The sequence below is a fragment of the Trachypithecus francoisi genome, unplaced genomic scaffold, assembly GCF_009764315.1.
Source record: "Trachypithecus francoisi isolate TF-2019V2 unplaced genomic scaffold, Tfra_2.0 Lachesis_group21, whole genome shotgun sequence".
In the NCBI taxonomy this organism is placed as follows: Eukaryota; Metazoa; Chordata; class Mammalia; order Primates; family Cercopithecidae; genus Trachypithecus; species Trachypithecus francoisi.
Window position 1 is genome coordinate 27,621,582 of NW_022681467.1, and position 24,298 is coordinate 27,645,879.

The 24,298-nt window shown below is 47.2% G+C and overlaps 1 protein-coding gene across 4 annotated transcripts in view; it reads left to right on the forward strand.

Annotated features, from left to right (window-relative positions):
* TM9SF4 (transmembrane 9 superfamily member 4) overlaps positions 1 to 24,298 on the forward strand; it is a 57,671-nt gene that overhangs the window by 15,666 nt on the left and 17,707 nt on the right. For 2 of the 4 annotated variants that reach the window (XM_033186074.1, XM_033186075.1), the window contains exons 2-9: positions 7,579 to 7,692; positions 10,573 to 10,672; positions 15,944 to 16,112; positions 16,213 to 16,342; positions 17,423 to 17,546; positions 20,157 to 20,275; positions 20,378 to 20,489; positions 21,847 to 21,917. In XM_033186074.1, the coding sequence (XP_033041965.1) occupies positions 7,579 to 7,692; positions 10,573 to 10,672; positions 15,944 to 16,112; positions 16,213 to 16,342; positions 17,423 to 17,546; positions 20,157 to 20,275; positions 20,378 to 20,489; positions 21,847 to 21,917 (939 nt within the window). The remainder of the gene's footprint in view (positions 1 to 7,578; positions 7,693 to 10,572; positions 10,673 to 15,943; positions 16,113 to 16,212; positions 16,343 to 17,422; positions 17,547 to 20,156; positions 20,276 to 20,377; positions 20,490 to 21,846; positions 21,918 to 24,298) is intronic. The other 2 variants (XM_033186076.1, XM_033186077.1) reach the window with 1 other exon arrangement.

The window sequence follows — 24,298 nt, forward strand, 5'->3', positions numbered from 1 at the left end:
CTTTAAAACTGCAGATATGATTTATTCCTTTTCTGCTTAAAATGCCTGAGTCTCTCCCTGCGCTGAGAACAGAGCCCAACACTTGCTGCTCATAGGATGATCCGTGAACCAGAAGTGTCGTCATCACCTAGTAGCTTGTGAGAAATGCAGAGTCTCAGGCCCTACCCAGACCTTCTGAATCAGAATCTGCATTTTAACAAGGTCACCAAGTTATTTAAATGCACGTTAAACTTTAAGAAGCGCCAGCCTATACATTACCTGCCAAAAAGTCAGAGTTGCCACCAGGCTTTTGCGTCTGTGTTGTGCTCTTTCTGGAACCCTTCTCTCTTTCCTCTCCCCTCCCTTCAGGTTTCAGGGTAGACTTGAGTTCTTAGGTTTGCACTCCTTCCCTGCCCCAAGCCTGGGTATATTGCTGCTCCCATGTATTCCCAACGTATTGCTCTTAGCCTCTTAACCTACTGAGAGCATCTGGGACCTAGTGTTGTGATTGGCTGATGGCTCGTCTGTGTCCCCTGACCTACCTGAAAGCTCCTTGTGGGCATGTATGCTGTGAGGCTGGCACAGTGCCTGACACACAGTAGGTACTCAATAAGTAGTTAAACTAATTTCTTTTTTCTTTTTTTTTTTTTAAGACAAAGTCGCGCTCTTGTCCCCCAGGCTGGAGTGTAATGGTGCAATCTCGGCTCACTGCAGCCTCTGCCTCCCGGGTTCAAGCGATTCTCCTGCCTCAGCCTCCTGAGTAGCTGGAATTACAGGCGCCTGCTACCACACTCAGCTAATGTTTGTGTTTTTAGTAGAGACGGGGTTTCACCATACTAGCTAGGCTGGTGTCGAACTCCTGACCTCAGGTGATCTGCCCGCCTTGGCCTCCCAAAGTGCTTGGATTGCAGGCGTGAGCCACCGCACCTGGCCTGTGACCTAATTTCTGTACTGGTTTGAACATGGGCTTTGGGCTCAACCAGGCTAAATCCTGTTTAATCCTAATACTGTTCAATGCCAATCCTGAGAGCCCGTCTGACTCTCAGTTTCCTCATCTGTGAAATGGGAACAAGAGTCCCCACCTCATAGGATTGTTTTCATTGAATTATTCCATGGAAAGAACCTAGAACTGTGCTTAGCACATAATCAGCATCCAATAAATGTTAGCTGCCGTTGTTATGAACATCATCTTCCAGTCTCCTCATTTGTAATGCAATTCACCTGCCTGAAAAGAGCATCCTTGTTCCTCCACGTTCTGGCTGGGTGACCTTGGGCAAGTTACTTAACCTCTGGGTCTCTGGGTCTCAGATTAACACCGTCTGCAAAATGGTGACCAAAATCTCCAGGTACCTGTAGTTGTGAGGATACCACAAATCAATGTTTGTCAGTGCCTAGCAGGGCACAGGGATTTGGTAAGCAGTAAGTGGAAAGAAGGAACCAGGTCTATCACCGTGCCTTATACTTAGAAGGTGCTCAGTGACTCTGCCTTCTTGTTGTTTTTTGGTGGTGTTTTCCTGTTAGGGCATTCTTGCTGTGTCTTTTTGTTTTTGTTTTTTATGTGTATACTTGCTCCATTGGTTTGAGACTGGAACAAAAGTGTATTAAAGTCTTTCAGGATTTGCTTTTCATTCCTCTGCAACCTGAGCTTCTCAGAGAGCCCTTGAGTTCCCTAGGGTGGTGTCTCTCAACTAAATCTGGAGGATTCTGTTTCAAAAGAAGGTAGAACTGTGGTAACTGCTTAGACTTAATTGGCTTGATAACCAGAGGAGATTGTGATCCCCTGCACTGGTTTCAAATCACATATCAGATGAGACAAAAAGGTCCGGTGTCCAGCTTCTTAGGAGGAGACATTCAGAGCACAGGTTATTGATGAGCAAGAAAGAATGATAATCATACTTACATATAAGGGTTGTGGCTTACTGGTTATTAAATGTTTTCAAATCCATGTTCTTTTTTGAGCTCCACTTCTACCACATGAATCCATCCTAATAAATGAGGACACAGCCCAGCAAAGTTGAAGTTGATTGCCCAGTGCTGCACAGCTGAGGGGAGGGTATAACTCCCTGGCCTTATTTTGGGACCCCAGGCTCAGTGCTTTCCCTAGCAAATGACAGCCATTGCAGTATTGGTTGTCAAGATGCAGTTTTAAATCTAGTCAAAGAGAAATACAGACCACTACATCCCTTCTGAGAGGTTTGTATCGTCTGGGATAGACTCTTCTACCTAAGCAGTGGTTTTTGATCCTGACTGCACTTTAGGCTTACCTAGAGCAGTGCTGCTTAAACTTTAACTCAGGGAACTTGCTGAAATGCAGGTTCTGATTCACTAGTTCTAGGGTAGGGCCCGAGATTCTGCATTTCTTTTCTCTTTTGAAATAAAATTTAGGGCGTACCAAGTGCATGCAGCGTACCAAGTGCATGTTACATGGGTAGATGGGGTAGTGGGGAAGTCTGGGCTTTTAGTGTAACCATTCCCTGAATAATGTACATTGTATCCAGTAAGTAATTTCTCATCCCTCACCACCTCTACCCTTCAGAGCCTCCAGTGTCTATTATTCCACAGTGTATGTCCCTGTGGACACAATATTTAGCTCCCACTTGCAAGCAAGGACATGCAGTATTTGACATTGTTTCTGAGTTGTTTCACGTAAGATAAATGGTCTCCAGTTTCATCCATGTTGCTACAAAAGACATGATTTTATTCTTTTTTATGGCTGAAGAGTATTCCATTGTGTGTGTGGTGTGTGTGTGTGTGTGTGTGTGTACACATTTATACAGTGTCCCGAGTCCTAGATCTCCCTGAAGGCTTAGAAAGAAAAGGTGGGAGGTGCCGCTGGAGAGACAGTGGGAGCGGTGGGTGGATGTTCCTCCGTGCCAAGCTAGGATTACTCTCACCTCGGTGTTCAGAACAGTGATGTTTTCTTTTGCCTCATTTGTTATTTAAGTGGCATAAATACTATATAATCCTCTAAGAAAATTAGAAAATATAGATACACAAAAAAGGAAAAAAGCTCATCAGTAAGACATTTTGCCTCCTAAATATTTTTCCAAAGATAACTTAAAAAAAAAGGAATCCTGCCACACAATGTTCTAGCTCCTGCTTTTACTATGTAAATCTAAAACTTGAACATTCCTATTCAAGAAATGTATCGGCCAGGTGCAGTGACTCACACTTATATCTCAGCACTGTGGGAGGCTGAGGCGGGAGAATTGCTTGAGCCCAGAAGTTTGAGACCAGCCTGGGTAATATAGGGAGATGCCGTATTTACAAAAAATAAGAAAAATTGCAGAGCATGGTGGCATGTGCCTGTGGTCCCAGCTACTTGGGAAGTTGAGGTGGAAGGAACACTTGAGCCCAAGAGGTCAAGGCTGCAATGAACCGTGATTGCACCACTGCACTCCACCCCGGACAACAGAGTGAGACCTGTCTCAAAAAAAGAAAAAAGAAACATGTCATCACTTTCGATGACTATTTAAATGGACATACAATAATTTAACCCATTCCACTAACATTTGACATTTTACTGTTGTAAGTAGTGAATTTTTTTTTTTTTTTTGAGATGGAATCTCCCTTTGTTGCCCAGGATGGAGTACAGCTCCCTGCAACTTCCGCCTCCCCAGTTCAAGCAATTCTCCTGCCTCAGCCTCCCAAGTAGCTGGGATTACAGGCATGTGCCACCACACCTGGCTAATTTTTATTCTTTTAGTGGAGATGGGGTTTCACCATGTAGTCCAGGCTGGTCTTGAACTCCTGACCTCAGGTGATTTGCCCCCCCACTTGGCCTCCCAAAGTGCTAGGATTACGGGCATGAGCTACCGCGCCCAGCCAGTAGTGAACTATTTTAAATAATGCTGTTGGCGAACATCCTTTCATGTATACATTTTGGCATACCTGACACATTTTTCTTAACATACCTAGAAGCAGAATTACAGAGTCAAAGAGTATGTACTTTTGGGGGACTTTTGGATACAGAGTGCCAGATAAACCTGCAGTAGTGTTCCAGTATAATCCCTATAGCCATGTGAAAATACCAAGACAGGGACATTTTAATATCTAAAATAGACAGTGTCATCGGATACAGCCATTAGTTCTAAGTTGAACTTCTGAATTGCTTTTGGTTGCCAACATAAGTATTATGTTCAAAGATTCTAGCATATTACGAAAATATCCTTTGCTGTTTTTCATCTCTTGATCCTTCTAAGATAAATTGGTGTGTGGTTTGTTGATAGTATCTTTGTGTGAGGATTGTTTTTCAAAAATTCAAGGTTGAGGTTTTTTTGTTTTTGTTTTTGTTTTTTTGGTTTTTTTTGAGACGGAGTCTGGCTCTGTCGCCCAGGCTGGAGTGCAGTGGCCGGATCTCAGCTCACTGCAAGCTCCGCCTCCCGGGTTCACGCCATTCTCCTGCCTCAGCCTCCCGAGTAGCTGGGACTACAGGCGCCCGCCACCTTGCCCGCTTTTTTTTTTTTTTTTTTTTGTACTTTTTTTAGTAGAGACGGGGTTTCACCGTGTTAGCCAGGATGGTCTCGATCTCCTGACCTCGTGATCCGCCCATCTCGGCCTCCCAAAGTGCTGGGATTGTTTTGTTTTTTTAACAGCTTTTCGGTGGCTGTTTTTGCCAGCAATACAGGATTTGCCTTCTTTATATTTTGGTTAACTGGAATTCAGGAACAGAGGGGAATTAGAGGAAAAAAGAGGGCAGGGTTTATTTCTCTCACATGACGCACTTGCATTCTAACCAATGACATGAGGGTTGGCAAAAGGTTCCAATGAGGAAGGGCCAGAATCTTCAGATGCCTAGTCAGGTGAAGGAGGTCCCCTGACGCAGAGGAAATCAGATGCTATACCCAGCCTGCAGTTGGTAGGCTTTCCATCACTACTCAGAGAGAAAGAAGAAAAATCGATTTGTTTTTGTATTCAAGCCAACCTGTACTATGAAACCCTCCCCTTTGTACCAGCATGGAATGTCTCTAGAGAGATTTTCAAGGAACTGGTGATAGCAGTTGTCCATGGGGACCTGAAGTGGAAGGAAGATTTATTTTTCATGGCATACCCAATTGTGCTGTTTGGATTATTTACTGTAATTTGCTTTTTCAAAAAATGTTCATGCTAGTTGCTTTTAAAAAGCCTTACTCGCTTATGGTTATGCAAGATGTTAGCATTAGGGGAAACTGGGTGAAGAATGTATGGGAACCCTCTATAGTCTCTCTGTAACTGCTCTGCAAATCTGAATTTACTTAAAAATAAAAAGTTCTTTTTTTAAAAAAAAGGACAGAGGGAAAAAATACTGTCTTCCTATCCTTCCTATCCAAATTGCCCCGTGAGGCAATTTATCTACTAGTCTTGTCGTTTCTTTTAAAGATTTTCCTGCTCTCCTAATTCATCTGGCCTCCTGATTGCCAAATACAGTACACCTGTCTTAGCCATGGTACTGTGTTTATGGGGGGGGGTCAGGCTTTCCTAATGAACATCAGCTGGCAGATACTTGTAAACATTCACAACAAATCAGAGGAAAAACTCCATGAAGATATTGCTTAAAAGACTTTGACCAAGCTATGTGTCTGCAAAAAGTGTACTGAATTCCGAACCTTTTACAAATTCAGAAACTTGTAAAGCCATTTTTTTCCTCAACTTGTAGTCCAGGTAAAAGTACAGGTCATTCTGCATTTTTGGCGAGCCCCCTCACTCAGTGATCCTGATTTCCTATAAAACTGAGTTTCACTGAGAGTCATCTGAGAGAGAGAGAGAGAGAGAGAGAGAGTGTGTGTGTGTGTGTGTGTGTGTGTTGGTCATTTGGTTGCTTGGTTGGTTGGACGGGGTATAACTTGATGGATGGGAGGGCTGTGGAGACAGGTGATCAGGAGACTGTGCCAATGTCCAGGTAGGAGGAAATAAGCATCTGAAATGCAACAGCAGTGAAAGGTTAGGGAGAGCAGTCAGATACAGAAACTGACTTGAGTTGGTGATTTAGGCGTGTGGAAGACAAAAGTTCATTGTTCAGACTGCACAGAAGGAAGAGAATCCGGCAGCTCTTCTAGTTCCTTGCAGGGGTGAAGCGCTATTATTAAGGGAAAGAGATGCAATGGGCCTTTCTTGCCTTTGATTCCCAGGTGCCTATGCTGCATGCAGATGTTTCCTGAGTCCCCATGCTGTGCCAGGCACTGTTCATGGTGCTGCTCCCACAGAGATCACATTCAAGGGTAGAGAGAGATGCAATACCCAAATAAACACATACATATAGTATATGTCAATTAGATAAGTCCATGAGGAGAAATAGATAAGGGACTAGAGTAATGGGTAATGGGAGCCCTGAGGTTGGTTTTTTTTTTTTTTTTTTGAGACAGAGTCTGGCTCTGTCGCCCAGGCTGGAGTGCAGTGGCCGGATCTCAGCTCACTGCAAGCTCCGCCTCCCGGTTTACGCCATTCTCCTGCCTCAGCCTCCCGAGTAGCTGGGACTACAGGCGCCTGCCACCTCGCCCGGCTAGTTTTTTTGTATTTTTTAGTAGAGACGGGGTTTCACTATGTTAGCCAGGATGGTCTCGATCTCCTGACCTCGTGATCCGCCCGTCTCGGCCTCCCAAAGTGCTGGGATTACAGGCTTGAGCCACCGCGCCCGGCCGAGGTTGTTTTTTAGATAGAATGGTCAGTGCAGGCTTCTCTGAGGAAGTGATATTTGAGAGACCTGAATGAGATAAGAAGGAGATGTGCCATTGGGCGTGGTAGCTCACACTTGTAATCCCAGCACTTTGGGAGGCCGAGGTGGGCAGATCACCTGAGATCAGGAGTTGAAGACCAGCCTGGGCAATGTGGTGAAACACCGTCTCATCTAAAAATAGAAAAATTAGCCTGGTGTGGTCGTGGGTACCCGTAGTCCCAGCTACTTGGTAGGCTGAGACAGGAGAATCACTTGAACCTGTGAGGCAGAGGTTGCAGTAACCTGAGATCGTGCCATTGCACTCCAACCTAGGTAATGAGCAAAACTCCATCTCAAAAAAAAAAAAAAAAAGATGTGCCATGCAGGTGCCTGTGGGAAGGGCATTCCAGCAGAAGGCACAGTAAAGACGAAGGCCCTGAGGGGTGCAGAAGGGTTTGTTGTCAGGACAACAAGGAGGCCTGTGTGGCTGAGCTGAGCGAGGAGAGTGGGAGGTGACGGAGGCCAGCACAGTTTTGGAGAAACTTGTAGGAACATCTCTTGGTAACATAGGAGCTTTTGACAGTGTGAACCAGTTGCTATACAGAGAAATGGAATTAATTAAATGTCCTGGAGCTTTATTCCCTGCTAGCTGTCCTGGGAGTTACACACTATAAATGGTTAAAAGAACATTGATCCAGAAGCGGGGAGACGTGGCTCCTGTGTGACAGTCTTCCCTTTTGCCCAGGTGTTAATTACTTTGTGGCTTACTCCTGAAAGTGCAGAATTGTTGTCTTGTGGCACTCTTGGGGGCATTTGGGAGACAACGTTTACGAGGTCTTCAGGCTTCGTGGGTCAGAGGGTGGTGACACTGGGTCAATTAAAGCAACATTAAGGTGGTATGACTTGATCTTCCTCAGAGGATCTTCTTCACTTCTCCCCAATCCAACCCTGGCCTCTCTTCTGAGCAGGATTGGTTGCCATGGTCTTTACTGCTTTTCTCCCTGATGTATGAAACAAGCACCTTCTATGTGCCTGGGGTCGCGCCAATCAACTTCCACCAGAACGATCCTGTAGAAATCAAGGTAAGTGTGTTCCTGGATTTTTGGAGCCTCTGTGCTAGGCAGCGTGGCTGGAGCACCATGGTGAGCTGCTCGTGTCCATCCTGTGGTTGCAGAGAAGAAAGAATAGTGCCAGTTACCCTGGAACTCTGCCTCTCCCTCTCCCTGTGCCTCTGGTTCTTGGTCCCCTCTCCATTTCCAGTTCTTTCTGTGTCTCTGTCCCTGTGTATGCTTTTGTATATGTGCATCTCGGTCTCTTTCTCACTCTCACTTCTGCTCTCAGGTATTCTGTCTCTGTCATGTATGTGTCCATCTGTTTTTGTGCCTTTGTCTTGCTCCACCTGCCTCTTTAGCATCTCTGCCTCCCTGTTTCACCTGCTCCATCTTCTTCTCTGTTACCAGCTTTGTCTGCATAACTCCTAGTGTCTGCTCATATTGTTCATATATTGTGAGCATCTCTTTTCTTTGGCAGTCAGACTTGTAACTTGCAGGAACAGTCATTAAAATAACTTTTATTTACATGCCAGGTATATGCATGGCTTAGCTCAGGATGTCCCCCGAGGGGCTAATTCTATATGTTACACAGATTTCCTATTCATTTTACAGATGGGGAAACTGAGGCCTGGGAAGGGAAATTAGCACGTTCAAGGTCACATAGTGAGGAAGACATAGGATTAGTTCAAACCCCATCTCTATTTAGAAGAGATGTGGTCTTTCTCTGTTGCCTAGGCTGGAGTGCAGTGGCATGAGCATATCTCACTGCAACCTTGACCTCCCAGGCTAAAGCGATCCTTCTGCCTCAGCCTCCCAAGTAACTGGGACTGCAGGTGTGCACCACCATACCTGGCTAATTTTTTTTGTTTTCTTTTAAGTAGAGATGAGGTGTCACTATGTTGCACAGGCTGGTCTTGAACTCCTGGGCTCAAACAGTTCTCATGTTTCAGCCTCCCAAAGTGCTGGGATTATCAGGCATGAACCACCACACCCAGCCCAAGACCCCATCTCTTAACTACTGCAGTACCTTCTTCCCACTACCTCTGTCAAAAGCTCCCTCCAGAGCAGAGCAGTGGCCTGGAGGTACCAGGGCTGCTCTGGCTTCCAGTCCCACATAGCTGAGTATGTGAGGGTGGACGCCTTGGGTGGGAAGAGAGGGAGTGGGAGGCAACATAAAGGTGGGACATATCTCTCTGTTACGTGCATTCTTTTCTCATTTCCTGAGTGAGAATGCTAAGAAACACAAAATTGTTAAAACAAACTTTTTGGCCATTTTTCCTCAAGCAATTCATGGAATGTTTAATAGAGGTCCTTAATCCCTTCAGTTTCACATCCAGAAAGCTCTGGAACTCAGTTTTTCCAAGCACATTCAAGGCAAGAACTGACCAGAACTGAACACAAAGCTGTTTATTGACTTTTTCTATCCCACTTGATATGAATATTTTTGCATTTCTCTGCACAAATAGTTATTGAATATGAGGTACTGTCCAGACCCAGCTTGGCTATGGTTTGTATACCACATTGCCTTCTAAAATCTGGAAATTTTCTTTTTTTGAGATGGAGTCTTGCTCTGTCGCCCAGACTGGAGTGCAGTGGCATGATCTCGTCTCACTGCAACCTCTGCCTCCCGGGTTCAAGCAATTATCCTGCCTTAGCCTACTGAGTACCTGGGATTGTAGGTGTGTACCACCACGCCCAACTGATTTTTGCATTTTTAGTAGAGATAGGGTTTCACCATTTTGGCCAGGCTGGTCTCAAACTCCTGACCTCAAGTGATCTGCCTGCCTCACCCTCCCAAAATGCTGGAATTACAGGGAATCCGGAAAATTTCTAATCCCAAAAAAAAGATTTGAAAGAAGATTGTAGACCTGTATTCCAAAAATCTTTTATACTTTCAGGTGGTGTATGAGGAATGGTCAGTAGTTCCTAAATAGTAAAGGTAGCTTCACTCACGTTTGGATTAAAATTTTATTTTTTGTAACATTTTGATGGGTTCTGTTTTGTCTGTGGTTTCCAGAGCTATATTCTGTGTGCTTGTAGCATTTCCTAAACATTCTCCTTCATTGTCTTAAACTTTATTTTTTTATGGCTTTACTATATTTAATTGAAAGAATATATCATGGTTTATTGATCAATTTCCCATTGCAGGGGCTTTGAGTTGAAGTTGTTTTTCATTTTTCCTCTCTTCTCTCATTCAGCACTTTGTACCTACTTTGTACCTAGCTCTAAAGCACTGGAGTTACAGAGGTGGCCAAGGTACACGTGGTCCTTGTCCTTATAGAACTTAAATCTTAAATGCTAATGGGAGAAACTGATTTTCAAAAAAACAGGGAAACTAATTAACATTTTATCAGACATGCTATGAAGTAAACAGTTGAAGACTGACAGTCCAGTGGATATTGGGGGAGTTCCTTTAGAAGGCCTCCCTTCTGAAGGAAGGCCTCAGAGGCAAAGGGAGAGCTGAGACCTGAAGCGAAGGAGGAGGAGAAGCCAGGCGAGCACACAGTAGGGCAGAAAGGAGCAGTGGGTCAAAGCCTGAGACAGGAGAGAGCTTGACTGACTCGAGGAGCTGAAGGAAGAAGATCACTGTGGTTATGAATCATAAGGAGTGAACTTTGTTGCTCCTAAAATGCTTTTTTTCCTTATTTGGAGTTATTTCTTTAGGAAAGATGCCCAAAAGTGAAATTACTGTGTCAAGGGATAGTAGCATGTTCAAAAGTCTCACAGTGTATTAAGTTTGATTGTTGAAATGTGAAATAATTCAGAATTGTGGGCAGCACATTATGTAGTGTACTGCTGTCATTTCTTCTAAGTCATTTGCCTATTAGATAATATTACCAAGTGTACTCAAGATGGGTGGGTACCAGGAAGGATTATTGGTCATCTTGGTTTCTGCTGGATTCCCATCAGGCTGTGAAGCTTACCAGCTCTCGAACCCAGCTACCTTATGAATATTATTCACTGCCCTTCTGCCAGCCCAGCAAGATAACCTACAAGGCAGAGAATCTGGGTAAGTTCTTCTCCCACACTGCTATCAACTTGTCCCCAGGGGGAACCCAGCATGATTTTTATAATGATAACAACAGTTAACTTTGCTATATTCTAGACACTGGTCTACATTGTTTGCATACCTGTTAGCTTATTTAAACCTCGTAACAGTCCCAGGGAGACAGTTGCTCTGTTTATTCCCATTTTGCAGGTTAAGTGACTTGTCTTTGTTTATACTGTGGGCAAAGGCATCCTCTGTTTTCTTCACAGAACAGCCAAAGTGATCTTTGTTTTGGATCCACAGTCAGTCTTCAGACTTGGAGCATTTGGCTTCTACTTACACCTCCTCTTCTTGATTTCTAGATATCTCCTCTCTGGTGGCTTCATCACCTCCTCTGCTTTAAATGGAAAGGGAGAGTGAGTGCCTCTGCCCTGAATGCAAGCAGAGATACCACCACAGTTCTTGCTGAACTCTGCAACCCTCATGTCAAATAATATGAGGCACCCAGTGCAGTGTCTGACACAAATATTCCATAACTAGTAGCCATTTTATTCTCATTTAAATAATTCTCCATTTGGCAGGATTTCAGGTGTAGAGGCGTCTATTCATGACACAGTTATTAGTGCTTCCTCTATGACTGTGTTAGGTCCTAGAGATAAAAGCATGGAAAGATGCTCTCCCTGACCTCAAGGAACTTAAGAGACTTTCTTTTCTTACACCTTAGGAAGGAGAAAGGAGAGAACTGGTTCTCAAGCAGGCCCCTGAAAGGGCTGCCTTCTCCATCAGGGCTACCCATGGCTCAGATGTTTCTGGAACCCCTAGCTGACAAATTTATCTACTGCCAGGTATTGGGGGTCCTGGACCAGTTGGAGGCAGGCCTTGGAGCCAGTATAACCAAAATTGGGTAGCACCGTCTCCCCTAATACCAGCTGTGCCGAAGTCTTGCCTTGTAGCATTGAACAGAGATTGGCTTCAGAGCCTGGGCTTGCCTCCACCGACTGCAGTGGTGCAGCTTGTGGCCCTGCCACTTACCATCTGTGGACCAGTGCCTGCCTGCCGTAGCCCTCGTTTCCTCTCCACACCATGCCATCTTCCAGCCACCTTACCTCTCCCCGGGAAGCCTGACCCACTTGGTGCTCCAGGGTCCTGATGTCAGGCCCCTCACAACTGTACCTCCCTTCTCCTGGGAGCTGTTGTGGACCCTTTGGCAGCCCAAGGCTCTATAGTTACGCACTCTTAGTGTGATCCTGGGTGACCTTAACCTCTCTGAACCTCTGCCAAATCTTCCTAAAGCTGGGGAGAGTTCGTGCCTCATAGAAATGGAGATTTCTGTATACAAATGTTATCCTGCCATATTGCATCTCATTCTGTCTTTGTAGTGCCTGCCTTCATGGCCTAAGGGCTCTTTGACTGGAGGGATTGTGTCTCACGTTCCCCTCTCTTCTCAGCTTCTAGCCCAGTGCCTGACACATAGTAAGCATTCAATAAGTGTTAGTGTCCTACCTGAGTGGAGCAAGACCATCCTTAATTGCATGACCATTGGATTGTAAGCCATTTACATCATCATCCTCATCGTCATCATTAGTACCGAGAGGGCTCATCCTATGAGCTGGGCACTGTTGTAAGCATTCCTGTGCCTTAACTTATTCAATTCTCACAGCAACTCTAACTTATTAATTCTCACAATAAGGGGTAGATTCTCTTACTCTCTCCTTATTATAAATAAGGGAAGTGAGGCACAAGGAGGTAAAGTCACTCACTTAGTAAGTGGCAGAACTCCAGGAACTCTGGCTCCAGAATCCATGCCCATAAGTACCACACTATACAGCAGCTTCTGTGATTCTGATAGTAACTCTGAAGCTGAGTATTTCATAGTAGAGGGAACAGCGTCCTCAAGGGTTTGAAAGACTTATTCAGGGTCACATGGCCAATAGGTGGAGAAATTGAGATTTTTTAAACTCAGGTTTTTTTTACCCTAAAGCCAGAGTTATTTCTGTTGTCCCAGGCTGCCTTCTCCAGAAAGGCCCATGGGGCTATCTGAGGGCTGTGCTAATGGTGTCACATTGATGGAGATCCTTGGCAGGTGTTCTGGATAGAACCTCGGACTCTGGGAGGCTCCACATTCATGGCTTACTGCTCATTATTAAAAGGAGTACTTCCGTGTATAAAATGAGCCATTTCCCTCATGCCTATAATCGCAGCACTTTGGGAGGCCAAAGCAGGCGGATCACCTGAGGTCAAGAGTTCAAGACCAGCCTGGCCAATGTACTAAAATACAAAATTGAAAAAAATTCGTAAATCTCTACTAAAAATACAAAAATTAGCTGGGTGTGGTGGTGCACACCTGTAATCCCAGCTACTTGGGAGGCTAAGGCAGGACAATTGCTTGAACCCAGGAGGCAGAGGTTGCAGTGAGCCGAGATCGCGCCATTACACTCCAGCCTGAGCAACAGAGCAAGACTCTGTCTCAAAAACAAAACAAAAAAAGAAACAGAAATGAGCCATTTCCTGACCATTATGTCCCCTTTCTTGGTTTAAACTTAATTTTTAAATACCAAGAAGCGATTCCACCGTGCTTGGTCTGCCGTCCTGTTCCTTTCTGTAGCTCTTTCTCTCCGCAAGCAAGATCCTTGTTGACAGGAGATAAAATGGGCAGTAGGAAATGTTATAGAGGAAAGAGGCCAGGGATTTAGCATTACCACCACCCCCTTGTATCACCACAAGCAGGTCTCTGATCCTCAGCTTGTTGTCTTTAAAATGCCATTTCAGCAGTGGACTCTGCATATGTCTTACTGTGTCCTCGCTCTTCACTGGCCAGTCCATCCCTGGGTTTTGCAGGCTCACCTGCATTGCCAGCCTTCCAAAACAGGGTGGAGAGGTGAGGCCTTCATCCAGGCCCTTCCTCACCCTCTCCCTCTCCTGTGTGCCTCCTCCACACTCGAAGCATCGCTTGCCAGGGCTGCTACTTTGCACAGCAGAGTGCTGGCCCCTACGGCAGTGTAGCTCGCAGCCCTGCCATTTACCATCTGTGGGCCGATAACCCCCAACTTCCATCTGTGCCCTGACCTCTCCTCTGCGCGTCAGATCTTGATATCTAAGTGCCCACTTGATATATCCAAACTGAAAATGCCTTCGATGTAAATTTGCTGTTCTTCCTGTTTTCCCACCTAGAACCTGGTTGTAGAAACCTCAGAGTCAGGCCGGGCGCGGTGGCTCAAGCCTGTAATCCCAGCACTTTGGGAGGCTGAGACGGGCGGATCACGAGGTCAGGAGATCGAGACCATCCTGGCTAATACGGTGAAACCCCGTCTCTACTAAAAATACAAAAACTAGCCGGGCGAGGTGGCGGGCGCCTGTAGTCCCAGCTACTTGGGAGGCTGAGGCAGGAGAATGGCGTAAACCCGGGAGGCGGAGCTTGCAGTGAGCTGAGATCTGGCCACTGCACTCCAGTCCAGGCGACAGAGCGAGACTCCGCCTCAAAAAAAAAAAAAAGAAACCTCAGAGTCATCCTAATATGCACCACCCCTCACTCATGCCTTGTTTACAGTCAGCAATGCTTCCCCTGGATTTCACCTCTTCGGAGCTCCTGTGTACTCTTCTCCACCCTCACCAGCACCTGTTCCAGCCACCAGTGTCGCTCATGCATGACTGCCATCGCTGCTGCCACCCCCCCACACCCCACCGCTCACTGCCAGTTCCTTGCATCCTCTGTTTTCTTCACAAAACAGCCAGAGTGATCTTTCTGGAACCAGACTCAGATAACGTCTTTCTCTACCCGTTAGAAACCTTCATTGGATTTTGTTGCTTTCTAAGTCAAACTGGTCAAGATCAAACTGTGTGTGTCCCACAGGCCCCTGTGGTCTAGCACTGGCCCATCTCTGCAGCTCATCTGAGCTTTCTACACTGTAGCCACACAGGCCTCTCAGATTCAATGCCTCCCCCTGTCCCAAAGGGGCCTTTGCACATGCTGTCCTGTCTGGAATATTCTTCCCCTATTTTTAACTTCTCTCTTCCTTTCAAGTACCACTTCCTCAGGGAAGCTGTCCTAGACCCACTCCCTTGTGTCTACAGCAAGTTATATATTCTCATTTTGCTGATTATTCAGCAAAGTCTATCTTCCTGCTAGGCCATGCACTCTATGAGTACGTCTATTCAACTTTGTATCTTTAGGGCCTGGCAGGTAGCCAGTACCCAGTGCATGTTCATGGATGAATGAATGACTAGATGACTAGGGAGAGTGCCCTATTGAGCAGATCCACCCTGGAGGAAAAGTGCGAGACCAAGTGCATGTGGAGGTGTTAATTAGTCTTCATCTTGTCCATCAATTGTTGAACAGCTCAGAATGAAAGCACCATGGGGTTTGCTTGATAGTCCCTAACTGCTCAGTGCCTGTTAGGGTGACATCTGGCAGCAGGTTACTCTGAGGCAAAAGGCACACAAGGGGTGCCACTTCATTGTGTCAAAAGATATTTTGGCTAAAAATCTCAGGTGCTGGGTTTCACCCCACTCCCTTCCCTGCTGGAACCAGGAACTGAAGACACAGAGATAAATAGGAAGCAGTCTAACAGTAACGAGCTCATAGTCAGGTAGGGGAGTCAGAAACACGACTGTATCAGCACATTGTGCAAAAGTAGATCCTTAACATAGGAACGAGTGCTGATGATAAAAGAGCGTTTGGTGCCTGCCTACTGTGTGCCTGCTACTTTATTGGATTGACTTCCTTTATTTCTCACTGTAACCCTGTGAGGTGGGTACTGTTATTATCCCATTTTACGGATGAGGACATGGAGGCTCAGTGAGGTGGAGTGACTTACCAAGACTGCTAAGGCAGGCAGCCGGGACTCAGAGCCATCTCTCCACTGCATAATGCTGCCCTCACACAGAGGGCAGTCAGGGGAGGGAGTGATGGGCTTGTCCTGAGGGGTTAGGAAGGGCTTCCCAGAGAGAATGAAATGAAAACTGGGCTTCCTGGGGAGGCCAGGAGCATGGGGCAGGGAACAGCACTCCCGGAGAAGGAAGCGACCGAGGCCCAGAGGCATAGAAGGATGTGGTGCTAGATGAGTGCTAAGGGGTCTGGTAGCACTAGAGCCCAAAGGAGGAGGGTGGCAGGTGGGGGTTAGCTGGGCCAGTTGGGTGTGAACTGATGGGGAAGGGCATTGGCTGCCAGGCTGAGGCACTGCTGAAGTCCTTGGAAGCCCAGTTTTGTCCTGCAGTCCTGTGTCTCTGTGACTCTGCTGACCTCAGCAACCTCAGGGCTGAAGCTCTGAGCTCGATCTGTCTCTCTTATGGCAGGAGAGGTGCTGAGAGGGGACCGGATTGTCAACACCCCTTTCCAGGTTCTCATGAACAGTGAGAAGAAGTGTGAAGTTCTGTGCAGCCAGTCCAACAAGCCAGTGACCCTGACAGTGGAGCAGAGCCGACTTGTGGCTGAGCGGATCACAGAAGACTACTACGTCCACCTGTAAGTCGCCCTCTACTCCCTGCTGCCTCAGGCTCACACAGGGGAGGGCACTGACGGGAGAGGCGATTGAGAAGACCTGAGCGGGGCATTCGCTTTCCAGCATTGCTGACAACCTGCCTGTGGCCACCCGGCTGGAGCTCTACTCCAACCGAGACAGCGATGACAAGAAGAAGGAAAAAGACGTGCAGTTTGAACACGGCTACCGGCTCGGCTTCACAGATGTCAACAAGGTAGAGTGTCTTTGGCGTGCTCACAGGGCCGGGAGCCACACCTCACGAGTCCCGGCCCACAGAAAAGGTGGCGCTCGGCCACAGCAAGTTTCTCCAGGTGCCCTGGGCATGATGGTCTGTCAGAGGTCCGAGTGCTCCGGGCAAGGCCCTGGGAGGTGCTACAGGGAGGTGAAGGCACAGTTCTTAGGACGTCAGGTTCCGTTTTCCTAAGATTAAAACAACATAATAGTAGTTCAACAAAATGTAGAACTTCATCAATATGTAGGAGAGAGGGCTACGTAGTGGTCAAGTGCATGTAGGCTCCCTGGGTTTGAATCCTGCCTCTCCCACTTGCTAGTTGTCTGAGTGACCCTGAGCCTGTGGTTCCTTAGCTGTAAAATATGTGCAGCAGCAATGGCGGGGTAAATTAGCACATCCGTGTGAGCACTTCCCAGCACAGCCCTGGAGACTCAGCTAATAATGTGATGGTTATAGCCCTGATTCTCTTCTCTTTCTTTCTAAACTGAAAGATATTAGGGAATAAATGACAAAAACATTTCTTTTGAGGTGCAGCCCCTGTCGCCAAAGGGCATCTGTCCTAATTGGGAAGAGAACCGACAGTGGGAGGCTCTAGGTCTCAAGTCCCAGCTGCCTTTCACTGGCTGTTAATGGCAGGGGAGGTCAGAGGGAGCTCCTTTTACACTCAGGTTGTCACAGAGGAGGTGGGCCATGAGAAATTGGTCGGCTTTTGCTGAGTGGAGTTGGGAGTGGCATTCTAGTTGGAGTGGAATGCAGGGTAGGGACTGGTTCATGAGACAGTGGGCGCAGGGGAGGCTGGGTGAACTCATGTAACTTAGATGATGACACTCAGTTCTGTCAGGGTCAGAGGATAGAAGGCCTTGAATGCCAGGCTGAGAGAATTGGGCTTTTGTCTGATAAGTCCCAGGGAGCCCTTGAAGAGCTTCTGAGTAGGGGGATGATGAGAATAGTGTTTTAGGAAGGTTGGTACAGACAGGCATGCTGGGCGAGGCGAGGACCCTAATACCTGGAGAGTATCCCTAAGTGATGTTCTGTTGTGCTCTCTCTGTTGCTGCATTTCAGATCTATCTGCACAACCACCTCTCATTCATCCTTTACTACCACCGGGAGGACATGGAAGAGGAGCAGGAGCATACATACCGTGTCGTCCGCTTCGAGGTGATTCCCCAGAGCATCAGGCTGGAGGGTGAGTGGGGAGGTGTGGCCGGAGGGGCAGGGCTGGATGGGCCTGGGCTTCTCCACCCAGGGTCTTCGCACTCTTCTCCCTCCTGAGCTGGCCGATGGGCTCGGGTGAGGCGTGTGGGCCCAGCCAAGGTAGGATCACGGTATTCTCATCAGAGAAGGTGGGGTGGGGGACCAGCTGACAGCGGCAGTGTCACGGGTTGGACACCTTACTAGTTTACCCCTTCCCAGCAACCCCAGGAGGTATGTGGTGATTACAGATGAGGAACTAGAGGCTCAAAAGGGGCTAGTAACTTGGCCAAGACCAAACAGCAAGTTGGGGCTTTGTTGGGCCTCCTCACAAGAACCAGCCAGCTTACCGGGGGTTGAGAACAAGGGGCCAGGGTACCGACAAAGCCCACAGGCAGCAGGTTTCTTTGTTCCTCTCCCTCTGTGTGAGTGATTGGCATAAACTAAAATTTGCCCAGGGTCAACAGGTGTGCAGGAGTTTCAGAGCCCAGCACAGTACTAATGGGCCTCATAGGAGCTGGTCTGGCTTCGCCTCACTTCTTGGCCCTTGATCACCACAGTGTGCTTTTCAATTAAGCAGCATGCCCAGCCTTTTGACATCGTTGGTGGTATTTGGGCTTTTTTTTTCCACTGTGGAACTTAGTGTTCAAACAAAATTAGACCCAGAAGTCCCAAACGTAGATCCTGCCCTTCAAGAGCTCTGTAGCACATCTACTGCTGGGAGCTTCCTGAGTGCGGTTGTACGTTTGTGTATGTGATGGTTTTGAGGCCACCTGCTCCCCACTGGCTCTTCGAGCTTAGAGTCTCCCTGTCTCCTTTTTTTTTTTTTTTTTTTTTTGAGACGGAGTCTCTCAGTCGCCCAGGCTGGAGTGCAGTGGTGCGATCTCGGCTCACTGCAAGCTCCGCCTCCTGGGTTCACGCCATTCTCCTGCCTTAGCCTCCCAAGTAGCTGGGACTACAGGCGCCCGCCGCCACGCCCGGCTAATTTTTTGCATTTTTAGTAGAGACAGGATTTCACTGTGTTAGCCAGAATGGTCTCGATCTCCTGACTTCGTGATCCGGCCGCCTCGGCCTCCCAAAGTGCTGGGATTACAGGCGTGAGCCACCACGCCCGGCCCTGTCTCCTTTTCTCACCATTTTATCTTTTTCGTTTTTTCCCCAAGACAGCGTCTCGCTCTGTCACCCAGACTGGAGTGCGGTGGCGCAATCTCGGCTCACTGCAACCTCTGCCTCCAGGGTTCAAGCGATTCTCCTGCCTCAGCCTCCCCAGTAGCTAGGATTACAGGCGCCCACCACCACACATGCCTGATTTTTGTATTTTTAGTAGAGACGGGGTTTCACAATGTTAACCAGGCTGGTCTCAAACTCCTGACCTCATGATGCGCCCACCTCAGCCTCCCAAAGTGCTTGGATTACAGGCGTGAGGCACCACGCCTGGCTCACCATTTTATCTTAAGCACCCAGCACAGTACCTGGCCCATAGTTGGTGCCTATTATACGTTGTTGGTTAAATGAGTAGATGGATAACAGGATGAACAGATGAGCAAATGAATGGAGAAAACATCTGAATGATTTATTACGAAAATGCCAGAACTTTAGAGATAGACTAAATAAATGAGTAGGCATGATGGAATGGATCAAGGTTTTATGTTGAATGGGACTGGCTGGATGGTGGGTGAATGTTTGAATTGAGTGAAGGAACACTGACTCAGGGAGGAACTCCAACTCAGGCCCCTCCCTTCCCCCATGCACAGGCCTCTCTGCAGCCCCTAAGTACTTTTGGAAAGTCAGGGCTCTGGGGAATAATTTTCAAAAACCATTGTTGGCCAGGCATGGTGGCTCACACTTGTGATCCCAGTGCTTTGGGAGGCCAAGACAGAAGGATTACATCAGGCCAGGAGTTCAAGACCAGCCTGGGAAACATAACAGGACCCTGTCCCTACAAAAAATTTCTAAAAATTAGCCAGGTGTGGTGACATCTGCCTGTAGTCCCAGCTACTCCAGAGGCTGAAGCAGAAGGATTCCTTGAGCCTGGGAGATTGAGGCTGCAGTGAGCTATGATTGTACCATTGCCTGCATGACAGAGCAAGCTCTGTCTCTAAAAAAATAAGATTTAAAAATAAAAAATAAGGCCGGGCGCGGTGGCTCAAGCCTGTAATCCCAGCACTTTGGGAGGACGAGGCGGGCAGATCACGAGGTCAGGAGATCGAGACCATCCTGGCTAACACTGTGAAACCCCGTCTCTACTAAAAAACACAAAAAAAAAACTAGCCGGGTGAGGTGGCTGGCGCCTGTAGTCCCAGCTACTCGGGAGGCTGAGGCAGGAGAATGGCGGTAAACCCGGGAGGCGGAGCTTGCAGCGAGCTGAGATCCGGCCACTGCACTCCAGCCCCGGCGACAGAGCGAGACTCCGTCTCAAAATAAATAAATAAATAAATAAAAAATAAAAAATAAAACCCATTGTTGCCCATTGTGCTCCCAATCTCCAGTCAGACCCTAGAGGCTGGGTCCCCGCAACAGACAGCCTTGAGGGCAGCCCCTGGAATAGCCCCTGGGCAGTGGCACTGGCCACTACAGGAACAGACTGAGTCTCTGTCTCTCTCAGACCTCAAAGCAGATGAGAAGAGTTCGTGCACTCTGCCCGAGGGTACCAACTCCTCGCCCCAAGAAATTGACCCCACCAAGGAGAATCAGCTGTACTTCACCTACTCTGTCCACTGGGAGGTGAGAAGGGGCTGGAGATCATGGGCAGGGGAGGAGGGCTGTGGTCTGTGTCGGGTTCTCCAGCAGGAGGCCTGACTCTAAGTGCTTCCTCCCACCTGCCAGGAAAGTGACATCAAATGGGCCTCTCGCTGGGACACTTACCTAACCATGAGTGACGTCCAGATCCACTGGTTTTCTATCATTAACTCTGTTGTTGTCGTCTTCTTCCTGTCAGGTGAGAGATCTGTGGGTTGAAGGAAAGGGGATGGGAGTTGGGGTTGAGGGACTGAGACATCACGTCATGTATGGGGGACTTCCAGGGTGTTCTCAGGGCCAGGTGTGGGTCAGAAACAGACATCAGGGCTCTGCTAAGCATCAGGTGCACACAGGTGAAGAAGACTCATCTCTAGAGAGCTCTGGAACTCTGGAGAGCTCATTCATAGAGGACAGACATACCTGAGCCTGCACACGTTCTTGATTCATTCAGCAAGATGTTGTTGCTCATTCTGTGCCAGGCACTTTGCCAGATGCTGGGAATATGGTGTGAACAAGCCCAACCCAGGCTCTGCTCTCACAGAGCCTATATATTCTAGTGGTGGGAGAGAAACAAAAAAGCAAATAAGTAGTGGAGTTGCAGATAGTGATACATTCTGTGAAGCAGATCAACAGGGTGGCCAAACGCACAATAGCTGAGGAAAGTGTGAAGGCTCTTTGGGGAAGACCTTTCTTTACGAGAAGGAGCCACCATCCAGAGACCTGGGAAAAGTCTGTGCCAGTGAGGATCATGGTCCTGCAGTGAGAGAAGCTTGGCAAGAAACCAGGTGGTGAGAGGGTGGTAGGCAGGAGTAGAATGACACTGATGGTTTCACTATCATATGAGAAGCACAGATAATGCTAAGTACTGTTTATTAAACATTTACCATAGGGCCAGCTGCTGAACTAAGCACTTTCCAAACATTTCAATCCCTGAAGCCCTGTGAACTAAGCCCGAAAATGTTAAGTGAACTCAAGGTCATATGGCCCATGCTCTTGACACTACAGTGCTGCCTAGAGAGGGAAACAGGAAAGTACAAATGGGGCCAGGAGTAGCTCTGTACTGTTCAGGGTGCTGGGAGGTGAAGATGCCCAGGGTGAGCCATGAAGCATGAGTAGAAGTCAGGGCAGGGCGGGGCATTCTGGGTAAAAAGGAGAGCCTGAAGACAGGCATGCCAGTGAGGACACAGTGAGGCCAGGAGCCATAACTGAAGCAGCAGATAGCCAGAGGTGGAGCCACAGGTGGCCCTTCGACACATGCGCTGAGAAGTCGGTAGGACCAAGCCATGGAACAGCTGGGATGCTCCTCTCCCCAGGATACCCCTACCCATCCCAGCAGCCCTTTCCTCCCCACCTCCATGCTCTGTGATCTCCTCCCCTGGTAGCTGGAGTGGAGCTCCCCCAAGAAGAGGCCTTGAGGTGACTGCATAGCCAGTTCATAATGGAGCAAGCCGTGCATGCCAGCTGTCGCACAGTAAAACATCATGTCCAGGAGGGCATGGAGCATAGGCTTGCTGGCAGCGCCAACTTCTCCTCATCCTCAACCCCATCTGTTTCAGGTATCCTGAGCATGATTATCATTCGGACCCTCCGGAAGGACATTGCCAACTACAACAAGGAGGATGACATTGTACGAGGTCTTGGCTGGGGAGGGATGAAGTTGGACGGGGAGGGGAGGAGGACCGTGTGTGTGCGTGTGTGTATGTGTATGTGTGTGTGTGTGTGTATTATTCATAGAGGAAACCTCAACATACTAAAACAGTTTAGTATACTTTTTTTTTTTGAGATGGAGTCTCTGTCACCAGGCTGGAGAGCAGTGGCGTGATCTTGGCCCATTGCAGTCTCTACCTCCTGGATTCAAATGATTCCCCCACCTCAACCTCCCGTATAGCTGAGACTACAGGCGCGCACCACCACGCCCTGCTAATTTTTTGTATTTTTTAGTAAAGATGGGGTTTTGCCCTGTTGACCAGGATGGTCTCAGTCTCCTGACCTCATGATCCACCTGCCTCAGCCTCCCAAAGTACTGGGATTACAGACATGAGCCACCGTGCCTGGCCTAGTATATTTTTAATACTAAAAAAGTAAGGAAAAAAGTTTTATTCACCCAAAGTGATAGGGACAGCCTAATTTTAAAGCATAAAAACAGTGGAAGAAATCACAAAGAATAGTTGATTCATTTGACATTGAAAATTGTAAAACTATTCTGCATGCCAAATACATAAACAAAACAGAAGGCCACAATGGCAAAACAATATCTGCAACAAACTTGAGAAAAGTGGCACAGTTTAAAGAATTCATATAAAATCTCTTTGTTTAAAAAAAACTAGGTCAGGGCCGGGCATGGTGGCTCACACCTGTAATCCCAGCACTTTGGGAGGCCAAGGCAGGTGGATCACCTGAGGTCAGGAGTTCAAGACCAGCCTGGCCAACATGGGAAAACCTCATCTCTAATAAAAATACAAAAATTAGCTGGGTGTGGTGGCATGCACCTGCAGTCCCAGCTACTCAGGAGGCAGAGGCAGGAGAATCACTTGAACCCGGGAGGCGGAGGTTGCAGTGAGCCAAGAACACGCCACTGCATTCCAGCCTGGGCAACAAAGTAAGACTCTGTCTACAAAACAAAACTAGATCGGGAACAGTAGATAACTTGAGGTTAGGAGTTGAAGACCAGCCTGATCAACATGGTGAAAACTCATCTCTACTAAAATACAAAAATTAGCTGAGCATGGTGGTGGGCACCTGTAGTTCCAGCTACTCAGGATACTGAGGCCAGAGATCGCTTGAACCTGGGAGTTAGTGGTTGCAGTGAGCCGAGATCACACCACTGTACTACAGCCTGGGCAACAGAGCAAGACTCTGTCTCATAAATAAATAAATAAATAAAACCAAAAAATCCAAAATTTCGAATGTGATGATGAACAGGAAATTTACAGGCAAGACACTGCAATATGCCCAGTAAGCAAGAGAAAACTGTTTTTACCTCAGGAATAACCCCACAAAATGCAGATTCAAACAATCTTGAGAAGACCGTTTTGGACCATCATATTAGCACAGACTTTTTTTCTTTTTTTAACAGTACTAATTATTGGCAAGGTTAACATGAGCCAAGCACCTTTCCATACCACCCATGGAAGTGTAAGTTGGTAGCTTTCTGAAAAGTGATTGGCAGTGGATATCAAGAACTATAAAACAGGCTGAGCATAGTGGCTCATGCCTGTAATCCCAGCACTTTGGGAGGCCAAGGCAGGAGGATCGCTTGAGCCCAGGAGTTCAAGACCAGCCAGGGCAGCATAGGGAGACCGTGCCTCAACAAAAACAAAAAAGAACTAAAACAGGCAACTTCCTTTGCACGGCAATTCTTCTATAATTTTTCTAAGGCAAGATTCAAAACACCAAGACTTGGTGTAGAAATATTACAGCTTTGAGGCCGGGCGCGGTGGCTCAAGCCTGTAATCCCAGCACTTTGGGAGGCCGAGACGGGCGGATCACAAAGTCAGGAGATCGAGACCATCCTGGCTAACACGGTGAAACCCCGTCTCTACTAAAAAATACAAAAAACTAGCCGGGCGAGGTGGCGGGCGCCTGTAGTCCCAGCTACTCGGGAGGCTGAGGCAGGAGAATGGCGTAAACCCGGGAGGCGGAGCTTGCAGTGAGCTGAGATCCGGCCACTGCACTCCAGCCTGGGCCACAGAGCAAGACTCCGTCTCAAAAAAAAAAAAAAGAAAGAAATATTACAGCTTTGAAATACAATGTCAAAGAGCTTTTATTGACCTAAGGAAATGTTCACAAATACCAACTGAAAATAACAAAGTACGTAGTGTGATCCCAATGTTATTGTTTAAAACATACATATACACATTATATATAAAAGATTAAGGGAATTATATCAAAACAGTGTTATTAAGTGGGAGTATTAGTCTTTTTTTTAATCTTTCTGTTTAAATTTTTCTATAATAAACGTGTTAGTTTTTGTTCATTTGAATTTCATGCTACATACCAAATTATTTT